At 41.3% G+C, this 27997-nt stretch overlaps 1 protein-coding gene across 3 annotated transcripts; it reads right to left on the minus strand.

Annotated features, from left to right (window-relative positions):
* Window positions 1-4136: 4136 nt before the first annotated feature.
* VIPAS39 (VPS33B interacting protein, apical-basolateral polarity regulator, spe-39 homolog) lies at window positions 4137-27678 on the minus strand. Of its 3 annotated transcripts, XM_058567447.1 has the most exons (21): window positions 27581-27678; window positions 26692-26737; window positions 24702-24794; window positions 23948-24050; window positions 22298-22444; window positions 21163-21201; window positions 20729-20793; window positions 19945-20001; window positions 17342-17434; window positions 16811-16844; window positions 16203-16305; window positions 14165-14192; window positions 11808-11881; window positions 10065-10140; window positions 9488-9622; window positions 8806-8847; window positions 8384-8473; window positions 7109-7195; window positions 6435-6524; window positions 5927-6031; window positions 4137-5175 (listed from the first exon to the last, which is right to left on the minus strand). In XM_058567447.1, exons 3-21 carry the CDS (start codon window positions 24792-24794, stop codon window positions 5155-5157), a joined length of 1482 nt encoding a protein of 493 aa, XP_058423430.1. In that variant the 5' UTR covers window positions 26692-26737; window positions 27581-27678; the 3' UTR covers window positions 4137-5154. The 3 variants fall into 3 exon arrangements, with proteins under 3 accessions (XP_058423430.1, XP_058423429.1, XP_058423428.1); XM_058567446.1 differs by lacking the exon at window positions 26692-26737; XM_058567445.1 differs by lacking the exons at window positions 26692-26737; window positions 27581-27678 and adding an exon at window positions 26520-26662.
* Window positions 27679-27997: the final 319 nt, after the last annotated feature.

Genomic DNA, 27997 nt, shown 5'->3' on the forward strand with positions numbered 1-27997 from the left:
CAAAGTAATGTTCGGCTACCAGCACTTTTTTCAGCAGATGCATTGACAGTAGCAATGGGCTTCATAGGTGCTCTTGGGCCAGGACCTTCTTCCTCCCATTCCCTCCTAGGTTTTAGAAATAGGACTGAACACTCAGACCACACTTCAAAGAAATTCTTCCCTCTCACTAAACTCTGTGTTCCCCTCAGGCTAGAAAAGAGCCCAAACTAAACATCATGGTCTCCTGTCTAGGGCAGGGACATCTAGATTTTGGAAAATGAAGCCAGAGATGTGTAAGCCCATCTACATATATCTCTTACCAACCACACTGAGGAGAAGATGCCTACTCCTCAGTCCTTCTGGCCCCGGAGGGTAAGAACTAAATTTCCAGGGAGAATTACCCAAGAAAGTTGTCATTATGACTCATTAGCTACCAGATTACTTCAGTCTCTGAGTCTTAAAGGGGCCAGCCCCACATAGAGGTTTTCCTGACCTGCAACATGAGGACGTGAATTCCTTTCACTACTTCCAGGAGCACTCCACCAGGGCAGTATGGGACCCGCCTTTTCCCAACAAAAGGTTCTGGATTTCTAGATTTTTTGCAGACTGGAATATCAAACAGATCTTAGCACTACTCAAGGAGTTATTTTTCCAACCCCTTCTTTTTGTGTTCAAAAAATCAATGAATAAGATGAATGTGTTCTGGGGATCTAAAGTACAGCATCATGACTGGAATTAATAATACTGTATGGTATACCTGAAATTTGCTAAGAGAGTAGATCTTAAGTGTTCTCACCACATACACACACACAAAAGTAACTATGTGAGGTGAGGATATGTTGATTAACTTGATTATGGTAATCATTTCACAACGTATATCAAATCATCACGTTGGACACCTTAAATATATACCATTTTTATTTGTCAATTAATACCTCAATAAAGTTGGGAAAAAAAGAAATCAAAGATATTCAAAACTAATCTATTTTATAGCAATGGCGAACTTGAGATCAGAATTCAAAACGACTCATCTCTAATCCTCTTTGTAAATTAAAAAAATTTTTTTATCGGGGTGAAATTCACATAACGTAGCCATTTAAAATGAACAATTTAGTACATTCACAATGCTGTGCAACCTCGACCTCTCTCTAGTTCCGAAACATTTTCATTCCCCCTAAAGGAAACTCTATACCAATTAAGCTGTTACAAGAGTGCCCCCTTATCCTCGGGGGGTGTGTTCCAAGACCCCCAGTGGATGCCTGAAAGCGTGGATAGTGCCGAATCCTTTTTATAGTACCTTTTTTCCTATAAATACACACCTATGATAAAGTTTAACTTATAAATTAGGCACAGTAAGAGACTAACAACAATAATAAAATAGAACAATTATAACAATATACTGTAATACAAGTTAACATAGAGCTTGGCAACCTCAGCATGCAATCTTTCTTCTCTTGTTAAGTGGAGAACTTTCACCTTTTCGCTTAAAGGAAGCACTTTACAGCTTCTCTTTGGCATATGCAAATTGCCAGCATCACTTCTCTTGCACTTTGGAGACATTAAGTAAAGTAATGGTTACTTGAACACAAGCACTGTGATACCATGACAGTGATCTGATAACAGATGCTACTAAGTGACTAACAGGCAAGTAGTATATACAGCACAGATGCACTGGACAAAGGGATGATTCACGTCCCGGGCAGGATGGAGCAGGATGGGACAAGATTTCATCAACTACTCAGAACAGCAAGCAATTTAAAATTTATGAATTATTTCTGGAATTTTCCATTTAATATTTTGGACTTCAGCTGACCGCAGGTAACTGAAACCACAGAAAGCGAAACCACGGATAAGGGGGGACTACTGTACTCCCCATTCCCCACGCCCCCTCAGGCTCTGGCAATCACCATCTGCTTTTTGTCTCTATGTTACCTTTTCTGGATATTTCACATAAACGGAATCATACAGTATGTGACCTTTCATGTCTGGCTTCTCTAATCCTTTTTATAGGAGGGCTGTTATGTCACCTTCTCAATCTCTCTAAAAGCAGTCTCCAGCACTTGAAGTGAGGCGCGTGGAAGTTCTCATCAAGTCTAATAAACACTTCCTTAGACTAAAATGTTCCAAGTCGTGTTTCCCACTCCGGAGGAAAGAGGAGCTCAAAACCTCCCAGGTCAGCACGACCAACGCAGCACCAGTTACTTGTACCAACATGGATCCTAGCCCCATCCTTCACTTACGCGTTCTCGAAAATGGGGATCTGGTGGCAGTGGCTTTCTAATACGTCAAGTTAGCTAGGCTAACGTAGATTTTCCAGAATTCCCTTCCCTGTATGTTTCTGGTTAGAGTGCTCCAAAGCAGAGATTTTTGTGCAAGCTCTAGAGGGTGGAAGTGAAGCAGCAGCCACTTTGTATTTATGCGTGCGAGGTTGGGCAGGCACTTTGATTGTCTGTTGGTGACCCTGTTGGTGTGGGGCAGCAGTTGAGCCTGCAACTGCTACACCTTCCCCTGGATCCTCCTGCAGCTTCTCACACTCCTGGGCCAGGGCTGTTCAGCTCTGTGACAAAGGCCACCAGCTAGCTTCTGCAGGACACCCACTTCATCAGGGTTGCAGGCAGTGAGAACTGACACGGATTCTAGTCCATCCCCATGGGCTCCAGCTTGTCCCTGCGCTCCTTCACTTTATATCCATCTTCCCTTCCCCACTGCCTGCCCTCTGGATTTCCAGCTCTGCTGCCAGACTTGAAGGCACCCTTCCAGAGGCTGTTTAACCAACTGCCATACTTGAGTAAGGGCAAATCTCGGTAATGAATCCCACATATAGACTAGATAGATAGCTAGCACAGATAGACTATATTTACTCCTAGAGATCTGCTTCTCTAAATGAACGCTGATACACTAAATAAAGCTACCACTGTCTGAAGATCAGCCAATAACTTTAGCACAATTTACTAAATTAAGCTCCTATTTCTTTAACAGCAAGAGAGATGATCAGGAAAGGAATCAAATGTGAGGTTACCTGGAATTGCAAAGGGGATTGCAAAGAGGAGGAGCAAAAGTTGGAGTCTGATTCCCTGAAAGCAGTGTTTCTCAGCATTAGCATTACTGACGTTTTGGGAAGGATAATTCTCTGTTGTAGGGGCTGTCCCATGTATTGCAGGATGTTTAGCCACATCCCTTGCCTCTATCCACTAGATGCCAGTAGCACCATCCAGTTGTGGTAACAAAAAGTGTCTCCAGGGGCTGGCCCAGTGGTGTAGTGGTTAAGTTCGCGCACTCCGCTTCAGCGGCCGGGGGTTCACAGGTTCAGATCTCTGGCCCAGACCTACACACCACTTATCAAGCTACACTGTGGCAGGCATCCCATATAAAGTAGAGAAAGATGGGCACGGATGTTAGCTCAGGGCCAATCTTCCTCAGCAAAAAAGAGAAGGATTGGCATCGGGTGTTAGCTCAGGGCTGATCTTCCTCCCACACACAAAAAAAAAAGTGTCTCCAAGAGCCGGCCTGGTGGCATAGTAGTTAAGTTCGCGCACTCTGCTTTGGCGGCCCAGGGTTTACAGGTTTGGATCCTGGGCACAGACCTACGCACTGCTCATCAAGCCACACTGGGGCAGTGTCCCACATACAAAAAATAGAGGACTGGCACAGATGTCAGCTCAGGGCCAATCATCCTCCCCCCCACCAAAAAAAAGTATCTCCAGACAATGACACACGTCTCCTGGAGGGCAAAACTGCCCCCAGTTGAGAACCACATTGCCCTAAAGCATGCTGTGTGCCTCCATATGAGCATTTTCTCTTTTCTTCCTACCACTTCAGCCACTCCACAGTCACAGGAACATAGACAACCTGTGAGAGAAGCATGCCCTCCTATTACAGATCAGGATAATGAGTCCAGAGAGAAAGGGACTCACCCAGCATCACACAGCTTGACAGTGGTAGAGCTGGGACAAGAGGCCAGGTCTTTAGTCTCCCAGCTCAGTGCTCCCTCTGTTAACCACACGGCCCTGCTTTCCCATAAGCACTGTTACTCCAAAACCGGACATGTGTTGACAGGCTGCTGAATGCAGTCACTGAGGCAGACTTGTAGTGGTCCCAAGAGCCAGGGCAATTATTTCATTATTCTGCACAAAACAACCAGGAGAGAAAGAGAAGGCACCAAGGAAGAAACAGCTTTATTAGGAGACTAGGCATGTCCAGGAAACCCAGTTCAGTGACAGAGAAGAGAGGCTAATATTAGTGCAGGGCAGGAATTTAACGTTACAGAATCTCCTCTTAAAAACCAAGTGTGAAACTAAAACCTCCATCTTAATATCCTAACAGTCAGAAATGCTGCTGAGTTTAGCCCTGGTGAAACTTCTGGAAGCTCCTAGTGAAATGATGAGATTTGTGCATAAAGGGAGCTCTCCAGCACTGCTGAATCTGAGCTCCATTAAGGTTATGGGTCTAGGGTGGGAGAAGTAGAGGAAAAGATAAGGAGGATGTTCTCATCACCCACACAAGGCCATCAGTGTGCAGGTCAGAGAGGAACTACAAGTTTCTGGACAGAGGGTAGACTAGGGCAGCAGAAGGACGCTGGCTGAAGAAACACAACGTCTGGACAATCTCTGTCCTAACAGGGAGGGCTCTGTGCAGTCTGGGGTGAGGGCGCCTCCAGCAGGTCCTGGCAACACTGGCAGCCCTTCCTGAGGCCCCTGGGAGAGAGCCATTTCTGTTCTGTTCTGACTTTATTTAGAGCAAACTGCCAATGCTCAGCACCAAGTCCAGGGTCATAATCAGCTGAGGGGAATGGAGTGGCCACCCTATGACACCTGTACCTCTTCGTCTAGGAGACTCTTTCTGGAGCAGTCACATTTCTCAGACCAAGAGAGATCTTGCCCAATATGGGCCCAATCTAGAAATCACTCCCACCTTCACGTGAGCACCAGGTGGAGAGAATCCTTCTCATAAGTCAGAGTTTTAGGTCTCAGCCCTTAGTTGGTGGCCTTGGACAGAAGAGCAGTCTGAAACTATCTGTGCCCAGGTGCTGATTTCTGTCCCAAGAGTAAGCAGGTACTGCCTGTTGACGACGGGCCCAAGCGATGTGATGCTGTGACTCTCCCCAAGAAGAGCGCTCTCCACTTTCACAGGTAGGAAAGGAAGAAATGAGACAGGTTTCAGGCTAGCTAACGCCACTTAATTCTTCCATCGAATTTGCTGTGGAAAGAACAAACAATGATCAGTTTTCACTGATCCCTACAGAGAGGGGGAGGGAATGCAATAAAACAAGGCTCACAGCTAGGTAATGTAAGGAAAAGAAGAATGGAGGGGGAGGTGGAGAATTTTTTTTAATATGTGGGGGAGTTCATTTATTCAGAGAGGGATTAAACACCCATGCTGTATCTTAGGGCTAATTTAGGGCATTTATTTTGGTTCTGCCTTCCTTAGCTAGCTTTAGATGACCCTAGGGTAGGTCCCAAAATATCTAATGGGGAACTGAGCTCCATATTAACAAAAAGCTCAGCGATTTCATGCTATGAGAGACAAGCTAGCTGTGTTCCCCAAACAGCTAAAATCTACTTCACCCACACTGTTTTATTTCCCACAGGTAGGTCATATCCAGCCCCAGGAAACGCCTCAGTCTGGATATTCTGAATCTATTTATAACATTTTGTTCTATACTTCCAGTAGTTAGTCCCTCCTACGTGCTATGTTTAACAATTGTCAGAGCATTGCAGTTAAGTCTCAGCCTGAGCTCCCCAGATTACCCTTAAATCACCCCACATCTCAGGAGTAATTTCTGCTGTTCCAAGTAGTGCTTTTGACCTTTAGGTCCACAGGAGATCCTTATTTTCATGTGGCTCAGCTAACTGCAATCCCACCCAGACCTTGGGAATATAGACTTGACGCTACTTTGTGAACTGTCTGCCTCCTGAGACTGCTGGAGAGGTAAGCTATAGCTGCTCACCGAGCTGTTGAGAATGGCATCAATCTTCTCCTCCTCTGCAGATCCTTTATCCACCTTACTCCTATATGCCAACAGCTGCTGACGATCCTTCAGGTCCCGGCAAGTCTGTACACCAAAATAGACAAACAACACAAACTCCCAATTAGCCTTCTCTATGAAGCCTTTTCTCTTTTTGTCACTCCCACTTCAAGAAGAGGCCAGGAGGCTATAGTGAAATCAAAGTGAGGTCAAGCCCCCACAGAACTTCATGTTGGAGAGAAGTCTACAGAGCTTCTGTGGCTTGATTCAGTTCTATGAATTCTCCAAGTACAACAAATTTATAAAAGCAGAGAAACCAGTCAGAGGGCTGGGATTATAATACAGGCATGCTGGTCTCCAAACTAACTTTTGCCAGACCATTTTGTCCATTAAGTCAAAATTGACGGCTGTATCTCCGGACTGAGGACAGGGAATAAATCCCCCACTCTTCACTGGGGGTCTAACTCAGGGTTCTTTCTTGGGGACTCACATCAATGACGACATCATGGCACTTGAACTTGGTGGCTAAGTTCAACTTTGTATCCACATCTTCTACCAGATTGACATACTCCTGTAATATCTGTGGGAAGAGGTACTTCTGATTTATGATTCTCAGACCCATAAAACAGAGAGCTCTAAAAGGTAGAAAAAAATTCCTAAAGAAGGCAAAAGAGTTCAATATCTGACATCTACAATTCCCATCATCAACCACAGGATTAGTTCTGCAATGGGAAATGAGGCAGATTCTATGTAGTACTTCCATGCTCCCCCAGTAAAGAAGGGAAGAGCGCATTCCCCCTTATCCTAGAGCTAGATACCCATGCCAGCAATGGGCATGCTCTAGATCTGACCCAGTGCTGTGCCCATTGCTCCTTGATGTCCCTTCTCAGTGAGCTCTCCTTCTGTGTCACCTGAACAGTATGTCAGTACTCCACACGGGCTAAACACAGTAGACATTCCTCAGAGAGGGCTACCTGGGGTTATTCTACAAGGCAGAGGAGAACTTCCCTCCCTGGCCTTTTCTATCTCAAAGTCCAGTACAGCCATTATGTTGCCTTTAAGATGACACCAGAGCAGGTCAAGTCTGCCATCAGTGACCAGTAAGAGGCTAAAAATTAGGTTTCCAAGAGGATCCTGTACCCAACTCTCTTTAGGAGCCATTACCTGGACAGGGGCACTGTTCTTGTGCAAAATTTCTACAACTCGATGGAAGCCAATAGGTGCTCTCTTCTTCGTGTAGCCCAGCCAGTTCTGAAAAAGAAGATGGGGCAGCAGCAGCTAGGCCAGACATACTAAACACACTCTGAGCTAGTCTCCCTATATCTTTATGGTCAGAGTAGAATAACACGGTGGTTGAGAGTGGATGATCGGGAGGTGGGCGATAGAGAAATGAAGAGAGATGAGTTTTTCAGAAAAGACAAGGAACTTAAGAGGGTGGAAAAGAGTCAGAGGTATGAAATAAGTTCTTAGATCTATAGACACTAATGCAGAAAAAAGTCTGGTTAAATGAAATAACCAATTTACTTAACAATACTTGCAGTATGAACTTAAATTTGGGTAGAAAAATCCTATCCTCTACATCTTTATATATTACACCATATATAAATATAAAGATGTTTATTTGTAAATTCAAGAGAAAAGGTCTGTTTCTTTGTAAATTCATGAGGAAAGGTCTGGAAAGTTACCAATCAAATTTTTAACAGTGTTTGCTTTGAGGAAGGGAGTGAGATGGGAGCAGGTGGACAATGAAAGAGAACTTCATTCTTTACTCTCTATATTTTCACACAGTGTCTGATTTTGACACAGGCATGTATTGCTTTGGTAGTTCATGTAGCTAATTAAATAACTAACAAAAGAGAAAAACAAAAAATTCTCAAATCCATAATAGAAAGATGGATATTTAAAATGTAAACCAGTAGAGACATGACAACCAAATGTAATGCAAGATTCTTGATTAAATCCTGATGGCAAACAAACGCAAAACAGCTCTAAAGAGCTAATTTAAATACAGACTATTATCTATGATGATATTATATTAATGTTAAATTTCTTGAGAGTGATAATAATATTGTGGTTATGAACGAGATAAACACTTAAGCATTTAAGGGAGAAGTGTCATGATGTCCGCAACTTACTTTCAAGTGGTTCAGCAAAAGAAAAAGGTGTATTTGCTTTCTCTTTTTCTATACACATGGAGAAAGCATAGAAAAAGAGAAAGCAAATACGGCAAAAATGTTAATAAATTCGTGAAGTAGGTAAAGACTATTACTTTTCATTATACTATTCTTTCAACTTTTCTTTAGGTTTGAAATTTTGGAAAATAGAAAGTTGGGGGAAAACTGTAAACCAGCAACTAGAACTTAAGACTCCCATGAGGCATGGGATAACAAGACGATAACTCCACGGCATCAGCAGCACGCAACAGTCCAGAGCACCCACCTTTGTGGTAAAGAGGGCATCTACATCTTGCCAGGCTCGAAGCTTGGCACGAGCAGCCAGGGCTGTCAGCACATACTGTTTGTCTGGGATCTAGAAAGCAGAGACCAGGGGAAATTAAAGGGAAGCAGACATGCATCAGGGGAGGTGCTTGAGAATTCTGGAGAAGATAGGCAAAAATATTCGCTGGTGTTGATTCTGCCCCTTACAATCCATAAATCTCTCAGGTCATCAAGAACCCTTCATTTCCAAGCCCCAGCACTGCTGCAGACCATTCAGCTAAGGCCTTCTCTCACTTACCACAAACTCATTCCTTTCTACCTTGAACCTTGAGTATCAAGAGACTTACTGTGTAGGGATACAAAGCAACATCCACTCCATGTGGTTACTACTACTTTACCAAACACTGACCAATTTATATCTACCTTAAATGTCTTCTTCAGGTTGACTGGACTGCTGAATGTCCCCTAGGATGAAAGTGGAGAAGGAATTTTAGTGTTACTGACTTTCCCAAATACCACCCAATCTCCCATTTTCTTTTCCATTATCTATACATTCTACATTTCACTCTGTAACCATTTAAACCCAGAAATTAATTTAAGAGAAAAGCTCCAGTGGGTCTACTAGGATATCACCACAATCCAGATTAATGGGACTGGATTAATAAGCATGGTGTATTTCCCAATTTTATGCTAATCCTATGATCGTTATGATCATGTCCACCTATGATCATTAAATTCAAACCTCTTCAAAAAATTTTTTTAAAAAGTACCCACAGATACCTCACACTCTGCTGTTCTTCTTCTCTACATTGTGCGAATACATTTGAAATTATGGACCTTTGAACAGAGACTGCTATGGGACCAACACTGGTGAGACCGAATGTGCTACACTAGCATGCCGGCTCACTGGAAGCCAAGCAAGCCCTCACAAACCTCTTTTTCCCTCTTGGCCTTCCCCTGCTGAGGACCAGGAAAGCTTCTAGGTGGATTTCTGAGAACTATATGCACCCATTGTTTATAGAGTACATTGAAATACTGGCTTCAAACTAAGTTCCTCTTGTGCAGTGAGGGTGTGTGGGGTCTGTCTTCCACATTTTGCCTGTACCTCAGCCTCCGTGTAATGGTAGAAGCAGGAGTAGAAGAGCGTTGTCACTAATGGCATGTTGAGGATGGAAGCTTTCCGGGGGTGCTTCCGGAAGATCTCAGTCTGTCCTGCTGATTCTAGATGTCGATCATTTGCCTGTGGTGGAGTGAGCCAAGTGAAAAAAGAGAACAATGTCCATGGAGCAGAGGCAGGAGAGAAACCTTTAATACTATAGCAGTTGTTTCCTACCCTAGAGGCAAAGAAGACAAAAAGAAAGAAAATTGCCTAGGATAGCCCAAGGGAGTTTAAAATTCATAAAATGATGACAAGGTGGATGGAGGAAGACCAGAGAAGTAGCAATGAAATGGGAGTTCTGGGTTGAAGAGAAATACTTCCAGGTTAAAAGTGAATGAGAAGACAAAGGATGCCTGAGAACAATGGAGGGATGGGGGCTATCATGTAGAGAGAGAAAATGAAAGGCTCTTTAAGGACTGTAATAGGAAATGACATATATGGGCAGAGCATAGAAGTCTCCTAGATGCTGAATGGCACTGAACACTGGCATTGAAGCAGAAAATGTAGAGATGAGGAGTCTAACCTCGATAATGATCTGACGTTCCAGGAGTGTGTAATGGTCCTGTATGTGTGCAGAATCTTCTGCTGAAAATGGCAAACTGACAGACGACCAGAAGGTTAGTACCTCTTTCTTTACTCAATCAGGAAACAAACCCAACTAAACCAAATAACCACTGTAACCATAAGAGGCTCATGGTGAATCACAAATCTGATCTCAATTTACCTTTAGAGCATCCCTGAAAGGCAGAGAGAGAAAGCAGAAAGTAGAGTAGACCTTTGGCTGGGATTTTGTATTTAAGGTTTTGCCAATTCAAGAGGAATCCAGAAAGTCCATAAAATACCTATAGTCATTAGTGATTTTGCTGAGGAATGAATTAGAATCCTCTGACTGTGGGAGTTGGAACATTTGGTGAATGAGTCACATTAGCTGGTGAGCAGGCCTAGCTAACTGTCCATCATACACATCCCAGTGAAGCACTGTGCTTCATGTCATTGCTCAATATCAATGCTTAACTCTCCTTAAGGGGCACTTATATTTGTTAGCCATTTTTTATTGCAGAGCAATAAGGTAAAATTAAATTATATGTCATGGTGGTATGTTTGTAGATTGGTAAAGGTCTCAAAGATCTACATAAATGTCAAGGGTCCCATCTTCAATACTACATCATATTGATGAAGATGTTGAGGGACAAACAGTGTCTTGCCTAAAAGTCATATGGTAAGTCAATGGCTAAAGGCAGGAACAGAAGCCAGATTTTAAACTCCCAGTTCACAGATCTTATCATTTAGAAAGTGCTGCCTTATTTCCCCTACTCCACTCATTCCACGAAAATTTCTGAAATTTAATTACACTATCCCAGAGAAGTGTGAGCCACAGCCAATTGTTAGAAGAGATAAAGGGAGACAGCAATAGTTCCAGATATTTCACTATTCTAACTTTTCTCTTTGTTTACCAGAGGCCATATAACATAGCTCAGTATTTGGAACATTAAAATTAAGGATTGCATTGAGAGAGACAAATTTCTAAATGTGAAGCCTAGAAATCATGTCACATGAGGAATGACTGAAACAACTTGGAACACTGACCCTGGAGCAGTAGACCTGGCACTATTGCCATACACCATACTTACTGGGTGGACTCTAGAACTGTCTGGAAAGATCTAGGGAAGCAAGTTTCAGCTCAATATAAGGAAGCACTTTCCAATAATGAAGGCTGTCCAACAATAAATGGAGCTACTTCCAAGAGCAGTGAGCGCCCCATCACTGGAAGGATAATATATGGGACTGGTTTTTACAGGGATTTATATTCTGGATGAAAGCTTGCACTGAATCAGTGGTTCTTCAACTTTCCAGTTTCAAGAACTAGTAACATTGAAAAAAATATATAAGGTAAAGTGTTGCCAATTTTTTATTTTAATATATAAGGTCATAAAAAAAAATTACAACCCATTTTACTACCAAAACAGGGGGATGGGGGGAGGGAAAAACATCCCAGATACAATGCAGTCATTCAAATTAAATAAATTTAGCTTTAGAAAAAAACTCTCTGTGTTGTCTTTATTTTTCTCAGTTTACCACCAATCGGTGAAAACTCTACTGGGGACTAGCATTTGGAACCACTGAATGAGACTATCTTTAATGATGCTTGTATGATCCATTGTTAGCCTTTCCCTTCAACTATCTATCCATTCCACTCTCTTTTAGTCTCTTAATTCCTCTATATAAAGAGTATTTTTACTTAAAAACATTTCTTCCCAATACTTACCCAATGCAGGTCTTAAGAAATTCTTTTCGTTTCTCAGGGTCCTGAATGTTCAAGTGCTCTCGATAATGGGATAGCTACGAAAAACAGAGAAAGGTTTTGAGCTCTTTTGCCTCCTTAGAAGGGCAAGGTAGCTCTGTAAGTAGACTTTCCACGCTTAAAAACTAAATTCTTCACTATCAGAGATTTTTCTGGGTGTGGACTGGGTGAGGGGATGGAGGGAGGGCAAAGAGTGATTCAAGAATCACTCTTTAGTTTACCTATAACTGCAATATATAATACGGTAGCCACTAGCCACATTTGGTTGTTTATATTTAAATTTAAATTAATTAAATAAAAATTTAAAAAGTTCAGGTCCTTAGTTGCACTAGTCACTTTTTATGTGCTCAATAGCTACATGTGACTAGTGGCTACCATATCAGACAGCACAGACAGAATATTCACATCACCGTAGGAAGTTCTATTGGGCAGTGCTGACCTACAATGAAGCACTAAGTAGACAGAGCACCTTGCTTTACTCGGAAGTTTGGCTTTGGCTTCAGTGCTTAACCAAAACCAGCTTTTGCTTCAGTCTTAGCCTTTGAAAGGCCGAAGAGCTAAATGCCTACTTCAACATTATTTTTTGCATCCTTGACCTTGTACATGATCAATGGTAGCATGATCCTGTAAATATCTGACAATCAACAATGTCAGTAACATGAATACGACATGTCATTCTGATTCACTGTTGATAGCTAAATAATCATATTCAAATACTATAGGTTCCACTTATAACTCCAAAAGAAAACCTTATGTGCTTTCTATTTTGAAAGTAAAAAATGAACTGAAGTTTAAATGATGCGATAATTAATGATTGTGAAAGTTGTAATTTTATATACAATTATTAAAACTTTCTAAGAATTAAAAAATAAACAGATTGACAGTTAATATGAGTATGTAGAGAATGAATTGGCTTTAGGAAGGACAGTATATCATTTTAGAGCCAACAAATGTGTATAAAAATGTAAATGATAATATAAAACAATAACACATTACATTATATCATAATCTAATCTTTGTAAAATATTTGATACAAAAATATTTGGTATATAGTCATTCCTAATATTAAAGAAAGTAACCTTTAAGAGCTATAATGTTTTGGCCTTAAGTCTTTCAAGAAAAAGTCCTACTTGGGAAATCTTCATATTCTATGAGGATAACCTAAAAGCAGACTATCAGCTTTGCCACTTCCCAAGTTTACAAGGTTGGAAAACTCCAAATTTATATACAACATGCAAGATAAATCATCTTCAATGCAAAGATAATAGAGACTATAAAGAAAATAAGAAAGTTTCAGATAAAAATGAGTTACCCAAAACACATTTATTTTCATTCATCATGAGACTTCAAAACAACAAACTTTATAAGAATGCTATATGAAGAAAATTCCTCATAGATTCAAACCTACGAAGATTAAAAATGTAAACAAAAAGTTTTTCAAAATGATTACGACAGACTGCCAATCCTTTTCAGTAGATTAAGATAAAGGATTTTTGAGATTTACCATGCCTTGAATATTATTAAGTACAAGTTCCTTTTACAAAATGTTACTGAAAAACATTTTCCTGAATTATACTCTGTGCAAAATTATACGCTGTGCAAAGGTTACAATATTATTAAATGTGCCAGCTGAGCGTGAGCATTGCTATCCCCACAAATGTGCATGCAAGCAGTACACTGACTCAAGGAAAAATCCTGCCATTGATGGCACCAAGGAATTTTTACCCCTGCACTACAATATCAAGCTTTTAAAAATGGATCACTAACGTTTCAATAATACAATTAAATTTTTAGGAAAATTTCAGATTTATTCTTGTATTCCAAGAGTTCATTCTATGATGGTGAAAATCTGCCAAAAATCAATTTTAACACTTGATCAGTGAGCTCTCAGCCAAAATGTGTACTGGGTGCACCACCAGCTTGACCTATCTTCCTTCTTGACCTATATCTGGTTTCTTATCCCTCTTAGATTTCAAAATTTTCTTTAATATTAGAAATAGCCAAAACCCAAAAGCTCCCACAAACCAGGAATTGAAAACAACTAGAAACTAAAAAATAAATTACAAATTGATCAGGCTAGTTTTCATTCATTTATTCAAAAAAATATTTATTCATAAGCCCAATCAAAAGAGCATATAGAAAGAAACAGAACAGTACATCATCTGGATAAAGTTTTCAGGCTTCCCAGATGCCTCTCTCTTCTGGATCTAATCAATACCAAAGGAATGGAGATAGCTCAATCATTCTGGGATCTTGGAGACTGGGTTTTGGCTTAGATTTCTGTTAAATAGGTCCCCAACTGAAACAAAGGCCACACTTACCGCAAGCTCTTCTGTTCTATCTAGGAACCTGGGAAGAAGCAGAAGGGAGCAGGGCATTTTTATCTATTGATGTGTGGCAGTATAACCTCACAAGATAGGATGACTGCTCTAGAAGAACACAATTCAAACTCATTTGCCTCCATACACAAGATAAGCCCTTCTCTTCTTTTTTTTTTTTTGATTTTATTTATTTATTTTTTCCCCCAAAGCCCCAGCAGATAGTTGTATGTCATAGCTGCACATCCTTCTAGTTGCTGTATGTGGGACGTGGCCTCAGCATGGCCGGAGAAGCGGTGCGTTGGTGCGTGCCCGGGATTGAACCCGGGCCGCCAGCAGCGGAGCGCACGCACTTAACCGCTAAGCCATGGGGCCGGCCCAGCCCTTCTCTTCTCAAACTTTCTACCACCAGCAACCCTCTGAAAACACATGATGGATCAGATATCATTGTTCCCCTAATTCCTCCAGCTGAGCGAAAAGCAAGGACAAGAAGGCATTGCAGGGCACTAATAACTCTGTCACGTTAACAGTCTGGCAGAAAGGCTCAGAGCCTCCACAAAACCGTAGCCCACAGTAATCTTATGGGTTTTTTCTTTTTTTTGAAAGATTAAAGCACTCTTTTCTGTCAGTACGATCTTAGAAACAGATTTTCTCTATTGTTCTCTCTTGTTTTCATGTACAGTATACAGTGTGTTCTGTCTACCCCAAAAGGCAGTAAGGCCTTGGAGCAAAAGGACTTTTGTCTTCTGATTCCTTCTTACTCTGAATGGACCACTATAATTAACAACACTGCTCTAGCATAGAGGCGATGCTTAACAAAGTCTTGTTGATTGGGAAGGAAGGAAGAAAGGGAGGGCGGGAGGGCACAGCCTGCCTTGATGCACATGTCTTCTGCAAACTCCTGGCTAACCATCTGTAATCCTGACCTGACCAGGTGACCTGCTTTCCCCACCTCAGTCTTCAGGGCAGCGCATCACTGTGCTGCAGTCACTGGGTAACTGGAGTTACCTTGGGCCACGTGTCAGCCTAAAAAGAGGTTCCGACCTCGCCCCTGACATTGACGAAAGAACATTAACATGCATACAGTTTACTCTAAGGGTAGGAAACAGTCCGTACTGATTGGAATGAGATAGGGAAGGAAATCACGATAGAAGATCATGGCCCCTCCCCACTCCCGCAGCCCCCAGCAGATATGCCTGCTTCTTACCTCTCCACCTATCAGAATCCTCCCTAGTCTCCTAGGCCCAACTCAATTTCTAACTGCTTCCATGAGGCTTTCCTCAGTATCCTGACTGAAAATTATATTTTCTCTTCTGCCCTTCCACTGTACTTCTCACTGCCATCACTGGGGACCAAGTGATACAAGATACCTTTATTCTTTATCAGAAAATATTTAATAAATATTGATTAATACTACAGACTAGGCATTATGCCAAGTGCTTTAAACAACATTAACTCTTTCAATCTTCATAATGACCCTGTGGGGTAGGTTCATCATCTCCATTTTACAGATGTGAAAAGTGATGCTTGGAGAGGTTGGGTAACTTGCTCAAGGTCACTCTTTGAACTAAGTGGAGCCAGTATTCAATGCAGGCGTGTTTAACTCCAGAGCCTGAATCTTTTTTTTTTTTTTTTAATTTTATTTATTTATTTATTTTTCCCCCCAAAGCCTCAGTAGATAGTTGTATGTCATAGCTGCACATCCTTCTAGTTGCTGTATGTGGGATGCGGCCTCAGCATGGCCAGAGAAGCAGTGCGTCGGTGCGTGCCCGGGATCTGAACCCGGGCCGCCAGCAGCAGAGCGCACACACCTAACCGCTAAGCCACGGGGCCGGCCCCAGAGCCTGATTCTTAACCACCAACTACACTGTCATCTTATCACAGCCTGTGGTGTATTATTAGTTATCCCATCACGTTTCAGTGTCTTGTCTAAAAAGCATTTCCAGAAAAAAAGGACAGGGTCTTCTCTTTCTTTGTATCCCTCCAAGTGCTTTGAACAAAGTACCTGATAAACTTTATGGGTCAGATGATCAGTTCTTACCTAAAGAGGTCCAAAAGCAGCTTTTGGTCCCCTATTTCCTTAAGGAAGTGAATGAGATGTCGCAGGGCAACCTGTCGCACCTCCAGCTCTCGGAAGAGGATCTCTGGCAGGAAGAAGGTAGGTGGGGAAAGATTATAAGTCTATCACTCAAGTGGAAATTGGTCTCCCTCCTCACACATTCCAAATATTAACTCCTCAAAGTCGATGAGAGGCTAGGAATGGTTTTCTTATGGTACCCATCCCTATGGTTCAATCCACCATCAACACACACCATGGTTCAGGGCAACTCTTAGCCATTGAGTCAGCCTTCACTTCTCACCAACCCAAACAGCAGGCACTTAGCATTGACCCTGACTTCCTCAAACCAACACAGCCATCTGTCTGTCCAGTAAATACAGTGGGTTTTATAGTTAACGTAGTTATCACACCAAAGGATGAATGACTGGCCTCAGAGATGTGATGTGTACTCTGAGGTCTCAGGCCACCCCGGCTGTCTCTGAAACACACTTGATGCTGGTGAATTCTGGTATGAAAGCCACAATGCCATTCTCCCCTCAAATGCAGGACTGAAGATTGCTGACTGCAGATTTCCTTCAGACCAGGCTCACCTTTGCTTAGTGTCCTCTTCAGGAAGATCAGAACCTAGAGAAACAAGAACAAAGAATGAATTACTCTGTGCAACCTTTCAAACACAAAGCCCTGCCCTGAGCACCTGATGTCTAGGAATGAGGTCAGCAACTCATTAGACTCTTTCCAGGTCCAGAAAACAGACTTCTCTATGCAATGGAAGGACAAGTGATGGACATCTGGAACTGAGCTGCGTCTTGGGAGTCCACTTGTCCGTGTCCATACTGGTGAGAGACACCTCCCTCTGAGAGTGACTGCTCTCACATCTCTCCTCCCTCAGATTATTTTTTAGAACAGAGAGTAGCCAACCTACTGCTTCTTGATTATAATCAAGAGTTCCACACACAATGTACATCCTGCCAGCTGAGACATAGAGCACATATTACTGACACTCCTACACTTCAAGAGGAAATCCAGAATCTTTATTTGACATTTAACCTAAAACGTTAGTCTTTTCTGATTGGATTTTCAGAAAGTAATGAAAACAACAACAAACAAAACCCACAACTCACTGCAGTAATGACATTTCCATCATGCATGCTAACTGCTTCTTCTAGAAGTTGTAGCTTGTCCTGTAAGGAGCGGAATCTTTCTAGTGAGCAGACCTGACAAGATAAGAACAGAATTAGTATGCAAGGAAGAAGACCATTTCCTCTATTCCTTTGTCACTGAATACTGAAGAATGGGTAAGAATGAAAGGAAATGTCCCCAAGGAGAGTCTCTCTATTTTTACACTATGGTCACTAGCACTCTATAATATAAACAGTAGGTTCCCACCACACCCTCTTTAGTTCAGCCTACGCCCTAGAAGATGCTACTGTCCTGATGAAGTCTTGCCAAAATCAACAGGTAGAGATCACTTGTTCTCTTTTTAATGAGGTACAATTTACATGCAATAAAATCTACCCTATTTAAGTGTACAGTTCAGTGAGTTTTGACAATTATACAATTTCATGTAACTACTACCACGATCAAGATACAGAACATTTCCATCACCCTAAAAAGTTCCCTTGTCTACGTTAACGTCAATACCCTCCTCCCATCCCCAGCCAAGCACTCATCTGTTTCCAGTCACTAAAGTTTTCTCTTGTCTAGAATTTCAGAAAAATAGAATCATACAATATCTGGCTTCTTTTTTTGTATCTGGCTTCTTTCACTCAATATTATGTTTCTGAGATGAATTTATGTGTTGTTGTGAGTATCAATAGTTTGTTCCTATTTATCGGTAAGTAGTTTTCCATTGTATGGACATACCACAATTTATTTATCCATTTACCTGCTGATGTTTATTTGGGTTGTTTCCACTTTGGGGGCTATTATGAATAAAGCTGCTGTGAACATTTGTGTACAAGTCTTTGTATGAACATGTTTTCATTTATCTTAGATTGTAAATGTCTAGGAGTGAAAATAAGTGTATATTTAGCTTTGTAAGAAACTGCCAGACTATTTTCCAAAGTAGTTTTACCATTTTACCTTCCTGCTAGCAGTTAACAGAGTTCCAGTTCCTCCACATGCTCCCAATGCTTGGTATGATTTGTATTTCTAAATTTAGCCACACTAGTGGCTGTATACTGGTATCTCAGTTTTAATTCACATTTTCTTGATATCTAATAATGTTGAGCATCTTTCCAAGTGTTTATTGGGTATTCAATATCTTTTCTGTGATATAACTGGTCAATCTTGTGCCAATTTTTTATTGCACTGTTTATCTTATTACTGAAAATAATTCATTAGTATTTATATATTCTGGATTAAAATCCTTCATAATATATGTATTTTGCAAATATTTTCTCCCAGCTATGGTGGTCTTTTCATGTTTTTAACAGTGCTTTCAAAGAACAAAAGTCTTTAATTTTGATGAAGTCCATTTTATCAATTTTTCTTTTTTGTTTCATGTTTTTTGTGTCCCTGGTAATAAATTTTTGCCTAATCCAAGATCACAAAGATTTTCACCTATATTTTCTTCTAGAAGTTTTATAGTTTTAGCACTTACATTTAGGTCTATGAGCCACTTTGATCCATTAATTATTACGATGTCAGTTCTCCCAAAACTGATCTATAGATTCAATACAATCCCAATCAAAACCCCAGCAGCTCTTTTGTAGACAGTGACAAGCTGATTCTAAAATCTATATGGAGGGCCGGCCCCAGGGCTTAGTGGTTGAGGGCACGCGCTCCACTACTGGTGGCCCGGGTTCGGATCCCGGGCACACACTGAGGCACTGCTTCTCCGGCCATGCTGAGGCCACGTCCCACATACAGCAACTAGAAGGATGTGCAGCTATGACATACAACTATCTACTGGGGCTTTGGGGAAAAAAAAAGGAGGAGGATTGGCAATAGATGTTAGCTCGGAGCCGGTCTTCCTCAGCAAAAAGGGGAGGATTGGCACGGATGTTAGCTCAGGGCTGATCTTCCTCAAAAAATAAATAAATAAACAAATAAAATAAAATACTTTAAAAAATAAACAAATAAAATAAAATAAAATCTATATGGAAATACAAAGGATCCAGAATAGCCAAAACAATTTTGGAAGAGAAGAACAAAGTTGAAGGACTTATATTACCTGATTTCAAGATTTACTACAAAGATACAATAATCAAGGCTGTGGTAATGGCATAAGCATAGATAAATAAATCAATTAACTAGAATAAAGAGTCCAGAAATAGACCTACACATATACAGTTAATTGATTTTTGACAAAGGCACCAAGGTAATTCAAGGGGGAGAGGACAGTCTTTTCAACAAATAGTGCTGGAACAAATGGAGAATTACATGGGAAAGAAATGAGCCTCAGTTCTGACCTGATACCATATACAAAAGTTAACTGGCAATGGATCACAGATCTAAACATAAAAGATCATTCTCATTCTGAAATGTACTTTACTCTCTCATCCATCACTCTTTCCCCACTATCGTATCAAAGCAACACTAAACGCTGGAGAATCAGAAATTTTGCAGCTGACTTTCCATCTTAGTGGATTTATTCCCCTCCTGAAAACCATTTCATTTAATAAACAGAACTGAAGGGAGACGCTGAGAAATCCTCCCTTTGGGAACAAGCTGGCCAGTTTCTAAAACAATCCTATAAGACTTCTCTCTCCAGCGGCCTTACCTTGCCCTTCCGGAGGCGCCGCACTGTGTCACTGGGGCTCCAGTCATTGCTGTAATCCTGGAACATTAGCAACACGTGAATCCCAGGGAGTTAAGGGGCCATAATTACCAGTGTGCAGCTCCTCACCTCAAATTCAGTCTTAGTCCCTAAAGAGGAAATATTTTGTGGGAGGGAATGGATGAAAAAAATGAAGACCTGGGATGGTTTTGTTCTGAGTTTCTGAAAAGAACTACAACAGGGACAATACAGGCAGGAGGAAATGAATCAAAGAGGGAATGAACTAACTGACAAAACCAGTAACCCTATGCTTTATGGGTCAAGACTTCAATCCCTAGATGCAATTAGTTACATCTGGGACTCTAATTAATAGCTTTGTCAAAAGAAGAAAAGAGGGAGATGTTCCTTTTCTGGACCTTACAATATAGTTTCTTCTTCATCAATCAATTTGCTTTGTTATGTGCTGCATGAAATATGAGCTCCACCAAGTTTCCAGACCACAGTGATGATCAAAAATTTCAAAGTAAAGCCTTCAAAAGACAGCATATTAGGCAAGGAAAGTGTGCTAGGACTGAATCAGAAAATAGAGATTTTTGAATCCAAATTCTACCATTTACTAGCTGTGAGACCACAGGCAAGCCCTAATGTTTAGAAATTCAGTTTTCTTATTTATAGGAGGAAGTTAAAATAATACCTGCTCAAAAAGTTGGGAAGATCAAGCAAGATAATATACATCAAACCACTTTACAATGTGTAAAGTGTCACACCAGTGTAAGATATAACTCACCCTATACTCTCCCTTGGGTCTCCCCAGCTCTGGAGCATAGCTTTTGGCAGGTGTGTCCGACAAAGCTGAAAAAGAACAGGCAGCTGGTTCAGAAGGACAGCATCTTCTTGTCATTCCTTTCCTCTACTGCTTCCTTCTCACATACCTTTTGACTTGTGGGGTCCCAAGGTACCTTTATGGCCCAAAGCAGATCTCAGTTCCTCTCCAAAGACAGTATCTCTAGAAGTCACCCCTTGCCCCTGTAGCCAGAATGATCTACATTCTGTAGCCAAAATGATATTCCTTACTCAGTATCAAAAAATTTCTCTAATACTGATGGCAGACTCAGAAGAAATTTCATCTAATTACCACCACCCTTCCCCTTGACTCCCCAGACCATACCCCAAATCAGCAACATCTCCCACAGCAATCAAGAGAAGAGAGTCAATGCCTACCATCAGAAAGAGACTGGAAACTTCCAGGTCTAGTTCTCCCTAAAGGTAAAGAACACAGGAGGGAAGAGGTGAACAGATCAAGTCAGAGCCATTGAGTCTTGGTTAAGCACATACTGTATACGGAAACTTATTACACAATATGGGAACTTAAGGCTTAAAAAAAGCTTTTATTTAACTTCAGAAATTCGAGGTGCCATGAAAAAAAAGGCAGGGAGGAAAACTTTTATAATTGCGGTAAAATATAAATAACATAAAATTGACCATTTTAACCACTGTTAAGTCTGCAGTTCAGTGGCATTGAGTACCTTCACATTGCACAACCATCACCATTATCCACCTCCAGAACTTTTTTATCATCCCAAACTGAGACTCTGTGCCCATTAAACAATAACTCCCCATTCCCCTTTGCCCCTAGCCCCTGGTAACCACTATTCTACTTGTCTCTCTGAATCTATTTTAGGTATCTCATAGAAGTGGAATCATACAATATTTGTCTTTTTGTGTCTGGCTTATTTCACTTAGCATAAAGTCCTCAGGGTTCATTTATCTTGTAGCATATCTCAGAATTTTGTTTCTTTTTGGCTGAATAAAATTCCATTGCATGTATATTTTGTTTATCTGTTCCTAAATCAATGGACGTTTGCATTGTCTCCACTTTTTGGCAATTCTGAATGATGCTGCTATGAACACTGGTATATAAATATCTGTTTAAGTCCCTGCTTTCAATTCTCTTTGGTAAATGGATTGCTGGATCATATGGTAATTCTATGGTTGATTTTTTGAAGAACTGCACACTGTCTTCCACATTGGCTGCACCATTTTACATTCCCTCCAGCAGTGCACAAGTGTTCCCAACAGCAATGCATGGGGGTAGGCAGGAATTCTGACCTAGGCAAATTTCTTTAGTACCTGTCACAGGGTTAATGTCAATTTTGTTCATCATGTCCTAGAAACCCAGTCAAACCTCTCTGAATTCCTCTCATTTCTCCCACTCCTAATCCCCACTGCCAGCTCCAAAGATGATTCTTTATCTTTCAATACTTTTTTTCTGCAAGAGTAACTGAAAATTACAGCCTGAGTGTTTTTCTGAAAAAAGAAAAGGAGTCGTCCCTGGCCCTTTAACATTACTCTTTACCTCTAAAAAAGCTGCTCAGGGAGTAGGTAGAAGTAGGTTTAGGTAGTGGCGCATAGGAGGAGAAGCTGTTTCGACTCTTTAGCTGTTCACGCCCTTCATGGTTTGACCCACTAGTACCAGCAGTCTCTTTGATGGACCATGAGATACCTGTGAGATAGTAAGAACTAAATCAGTCATTCTCCTCCAAAATAAATCCTGGACAACAAGCATTCCAACAAACTCAAAAGCTTTTCACAAGAGGCCCTGGTGTATATAAGGCCCTGGTCCCTTGGCCGACATGGACTCCAAAAATCAGGGCTAGGAGAAGGGATAGAATCAAATAGACTAATCAACAGAAAAACAGGGCAAAAGAAATAAATAAATGAATCACAGAAAAGGAAATTCGAGTGGCTATTAAACATATGAAAAGATGCTCAACCTCACTCTTAATAAGAGAATTACAAAGTAAAAGTACACTGAGATACCACTGGCCCCCCATCAGACTGGCAAAGATCCAAAGTTTGATAATACTCTGTGCTGGCAAAGCACAGAAACAAGAACCCTCTGACATTGTTGAGGGAGTATAAATCAGTGCAACCTCAGGGGAGGGCACTTTGGCAATATCCACCCAATACAGATGCAAATTCCCTCTGCCAGTAATTCCACTCTAAGAACTGATTTTCATATACTCAGATATGGGCAGAATATAAGATTATTGATAGCAATATAAACAACAAAAGATTGGAAGCAATCTAAAGTTCATCAATAGTGGACTGGTTAAATAAATTATGATAAATCCATACAATGTAATATTATGCTGCTGTTTAAAAAAAGAGGGAGAGAATGAGAAAGCTCTTTATGTAGTGATTTGGAAAGAGCTCCAAGCTGTATTATCAAGTGAAAAGACCAGGGTATAAAGTACGCTGCCATTTTTGTGAAAAGGGGGTAAGAATACACATTCTTATATGATTTTCCAAGTGTAAAAAGGCTCTTTAGACGAACACACAGGAAGCAAACAGCAGTTATTTTTTGGGAGGCAGGGACTGAGAACTGAGTGGATGCATGACAGTGTGGGAGGGAGACTTTTCACTGTAATGCCTTAAGTACTTTTTGATTTTTAAATCACGTGATAGTATTTCCTATGAAAAAAAATTTTTTTTAAATATTCTTCAAAATCAGATTGGACTCTGCAAAGGTGTTAAGTGGTATGTATTATATAACAGCTAGACAGTGAGACTTGGTGGTTAAGGAAGTCATAACTGCCAGGCAGTTATGAGCAATTAAGTCAGTAGTTCTCCACTATGACTGCCTATTAGAAGCACTTGCAGTACTTACTACAAATTGAGACCCCCATCCCCACCCCTGAGACCTACTGAATCAGTCTCTGGAGTGAAGCCTAGGAATCTAATTTTAACAAGTACCCCAAGAGAGTCTGAAATAGCCAGCCCAGCATGAGCCCTAGAACAGCAGACCTAGACAGTCATATGGGAACTACTGCTGTATTTCCCCAAGTATCTTCTCCTGGGGTTAAATTTCCAGATGTATGCTTATCTGAAAATAGTCTAACCTCATTCCCTTTCCTGATAAGCATTCGGGAGACAAACAAGTGGAGCCTTCATTAGTGACAAGAACCCTGAATATCAATCCCCTCCTAGGGCCTCTTCTACTTACTTCCCACAGGTTCCCCACCCCAGCTGACTCTCTCCAGGTCGTCGTCATCATCATCATCCACGAAGTCCCGAAGGCTATTCACTGCTCGCTTGGATTCCTTTAACTGCAGAGGGACATAAGGCAGGGCACTCAGGCAATCGCCACTTCCCACCTCTCCTTGGCAACCAAGAAGGCTGAGGAATTGGGACTTGAAGATGGCCAACACTTTCATCCTCTGCAATTGAAAGCCTAGCCTGCTAGATATTTGCCAAGAAAACAATTTGCTTTTTAGCCAACACTGCAGACCCAATGGCAAAAGAGTTAGGAGGATTCAAAGCCACTTTTGAGATCTAATCATACTCCTGGCAATGACCTGCTGTGTAAACCTGAGTGAGTTTATCCATCTCTCCAAAAATGAATCTGTTTCTCCATTTGTAAAATAGACTTTATAAAGGCAAAACTTCCAATTCAGTCCATCTTTCAAAATAACAAATTAGATCACAATAAAAGACTTGGAGTTCTCAAAAAAAAAAAAAAAAAAAACAACTGAAAGGAATGAATCTTCTTAAGAATGTAAAGAAGGGCAGAGAGCTGGTTTTTACAATCCCTCTGGCTCTTTTCCATGAAGATTTTTCTAAAGATCTGATCCAAAACATTTCTGAGCCTAATGGAGACGTGGTCAAAAGCCAGGTTTCCAAGGATGCAAGGGAAAGGAATTTTAGATTGGCACTGTGGAGGAGGGTGCGACCTTCAGCAATTGTTCATGGAAACCTACCTGTGAGAGCTCATCATCTTCATCATCAAAGGTAAAAGCCTTGAACTTGGAGCTGTTCCAGTACTCCTCCTCATCACCCTTTGTCCGATTCATCTGGAGAGGAAGACAGATATAGGTCCCTTTCTGGATTCTCCCCAAAAGAGCTCCAAAATCATTAGGTTCCTTCACTACAAACTCCCCCCAGTAATCAGGGATGTATAAAAAAATCAGATAAAGCAAATACTGAACCTGTCATATAAAATCAGTTCCCTGGGTCTCCAACTGATTAAACCATACTTTCAATCCTCTAATTGCCCACAAGTAGTCATTCATTCCTAGAACACCTACTTTGTTCAAAGCACTCTCTCAGGTGTCGTAAGGGACATTTAAAAAGTGCAAGACACAGCCCCTCTCCTGACGGACCTGACAACAGAGCTGGGGTATTCACCACAGGTACGTATAAAGGTAATAGCACAAGGCAAGCAAGTGTTATAAGAATGCATCATGAACTTTGCTGAATACACAAGATCAATCAAAGCATGAACAAAACAAATAATCGCATTCATGTATTCACTGTATATCTATTGAGTACCATCTCTGAAGCACTGTTCGAGGCTCTGGGAATACTACAGTGAATAAAACTATCAATATCTTGCTCTCACGTATGTTTGTTAAATGGCTGAAAGAATGAAAGCAATTAAAAGAAACAGAATTACCCTGCTTGTATTTTCAAATCATGATTAAGTTATTAACAAGCATTGGCCAAAGTTTGGGAAATGAGGGCACGGTCACGAAATGAAAGTATATAAAGAATCAGTCAAAACACCGCAAGTCCCACTCATAACTACTCTAAAATTAGATTTCACTCTGAAAAAAAAGTTTTGCGTTAGAATTAATTACAAACTAAACTATCAATGCCAACTGGATTAGAGTGAAAACTATTTTAAGCCGAGAACTAGGTACCAAAACTTCCACAACACCAAAAATAACTCCAAAGACTACATATTGTCAATTCTAAAGGCTCAATTTGCTTTTCCTTCCATAGCACCTTTCTCAACACAAGCTTGTCGGCAGCACTGTTGAGGAGGCTTTTGATTGCCCTTAACACACTTGACTCCCTCTTCCTGACTCTTTTCAGGGGATAAAGGGATGGCAAAGGTATGGTGGGAATTTTCTACTATCTGATCCCTTCCCATGTCAGATATCTCTAACTGATTTCTACTGAACCCAGACGTGGAGTAAAAATCCTTTTGTATATTTAATTCCAGGGAGCCAAAACCAAATAAAAAAGCTGACAGACACAATGAAATCATCCCCCATAGTGGTACAAGCATAGGATTTGTAGTTAGTCAGCCCTGAGTTCAAACTTTGGTTTCTCCAATTCTGAGCAAACTAGGTAAACAATTTTACTTGTAAGCCTTGGGAAACTGATATCCTACCTCACAGGGTTGCAGTGAAGAATATATAGGATTTAGGAAACACCTAACAAAGTGCCTAGCAGAAAGTAAATAGTAAATGTGAGTTCTTTTTAGTATAGGATATCTTACTGACATCTTTCTATCTTGGTTTTCTCATCTGTAAAATGGGCGTAACAGCAGAAACCTAGCTTACAAGATTGTTGTGAGGCTTAAACCAGTTAATACATATAAAGCACTTAGTACCTGACACAAAATTAATGCTCAGTATTAACTTTTATTAATAAATCATCATGATACCTTGGAAAAGGCTAGAAGGAAAATATTTTTAAGAATCCTAAAGATTAAAAAATATTAATTTGATACAAAGATTCTGAGTGGCCATCACAAACCCTGAAGGTGTGCACAGAACATGTAAACGTACCTGGCACAGGTGCCAGTTTATAAAGCACTTGGTCATCCTCAGAACAACTCTGTAAAGTAGGCCTGGCAGATTCCATTTCCATTTCACTGATGGGGGAAATGAGGCACAAAAGGACCAAGTATCAAAGCCACCTTGCTAACTGCTCCTCCTATCCAGGTATTCTGGCACTTACATCATTTCCACTCTGACTTGCATGGTCCTTCCAACTATTTTTCACTCTGGGGACAAGTAAAGCAAGTTATTACTTCATTATAGTAAAAAAAACTTCTGTTAATATCTACAGATAGGCACACAATGTGTCTAACAAAGCGAATAATCCAGAATTTCTGTAATCTTTTTTAACCCTACAATGGTAGTGGATACTTGACATCACTTTGTACTTCTAGTCCCAAATCAGAACCTGGATTTACTTGGCAAGTGAAGAGATAATGATTTAATGGCTATACAAGTTAGAAAGCACACAGGTACAATTTTAAGAGTAACAGAGTAAGGTGCTTCAACATGATTTGAAATACTTCAGAAGCTTGTCCTTATCGTCAGCAGTTTAACCGAGAGCCCACAAGACAGGGTAGCAGATCCAAGGGGAGAAAAGGAACACGACAAAGGAAAGAAAGCAGAGGCATCTGCAAAAAAAAAAAAAATCCACAACCAGCACGCTCCCTGCCTCAGGACATCCAGAAAGCAGCTACTGAGAAGTTAGACTAAGATTCTGTTATCATCTTCCGAGCCAGGCCTACACAGCTGAGGCTATGAACGGAGACCAGGGAACGTGGGTTACACTAGGAAGACTTTACGGGCAAACAGATCTACCGCAGTCGCCACAGCCCGGTACATCCCTGGCCAAGTAAATGCTCCTTCCGAATCAAATGTCGGGGCTCACTTACAGCCTCAACCCCGAGCGTACCCCGGCTCCCAGCCCAGGGGTTGCTCCGACTGGAAGAAGAGTCAGGCAGGGTGGGGGGTGGTCTAGGGACGCTTCCGACAATAGCGGGAATGGACCAGGATGCGGAGACGCTCGACTCAGCCAGATACGCGGCCGAAGCGGTCTAAGGCACCCTCACCTCTTCCACACCGAGCCCTCCCTCTCAGGACAGCGCCAGGCTCTTCCACCACTGGAGCAGCCTTTCTAGTCGGCCTATGCGGCATAAAAAGGGGCGGAACGGAATAGTCTCGGGGAGAGGCGGCGGGAGGAGGGGGGGCGGTGAGCGTGAGTCAAGAAAGAGGCCGCAGGGCATGCTGGAAGTTGTAGTTCCTTCCGCCTCTGCCACCAGTGGCTTCCCGAACAGGCCACGGAGCTTCTTGACTACAGCTCCCAGAACCCCCCAGTGTCCCCTGCCTAGGTCGTTTCCTTTACTTTCAGCGCGACATTCCGCCGTTATCCAGCGGGTCACTCAACAAGACTACAACTCCCATGAGGCTCAGCAGGGCCAGTTCAGGGTCCAGGGAAACAATGTGATGTGTTCTTTGTGTCCCTACGG

This window comes from Diceros bicornis, chromosome 24 (genome assembly GCF_020826845.1).
Source record: "Diceros bicornis minor isolate mBicDic1 chromosome 24, mDicBic1.mat.cur, whole genome shotgun sequence".
NCBI lineage: Eukaryota > Metazoa > Chordata > Mammalia > Perissodactyla > Rhinocerotidae > Diceros > Diceros bicornis.

Bases quoted from the DNA above. Each gene is read 5' to 3' on its own strand.
- VIPAS39 (XM_058567445.1), bottom strand. From the start codon at position 26,555: ATGACCAAGTGCTTTATAAACTGGCACCTGTGCCAG. The intron at 20,002-20,728 runs GTGAGTTATATC...CTAATGTTCCAG, and splicing joins GACCCAAGGGAGAGTATAGG to GATTACAGCAATGACTGGAG. The intron at 6,525-7,108 runs GTAATGGCTCCT...CTCTTCCCACAG, and splicing joins AGAACAGTGCCCCTGTCCAG to ATATTACAGGAGTATGTCAA.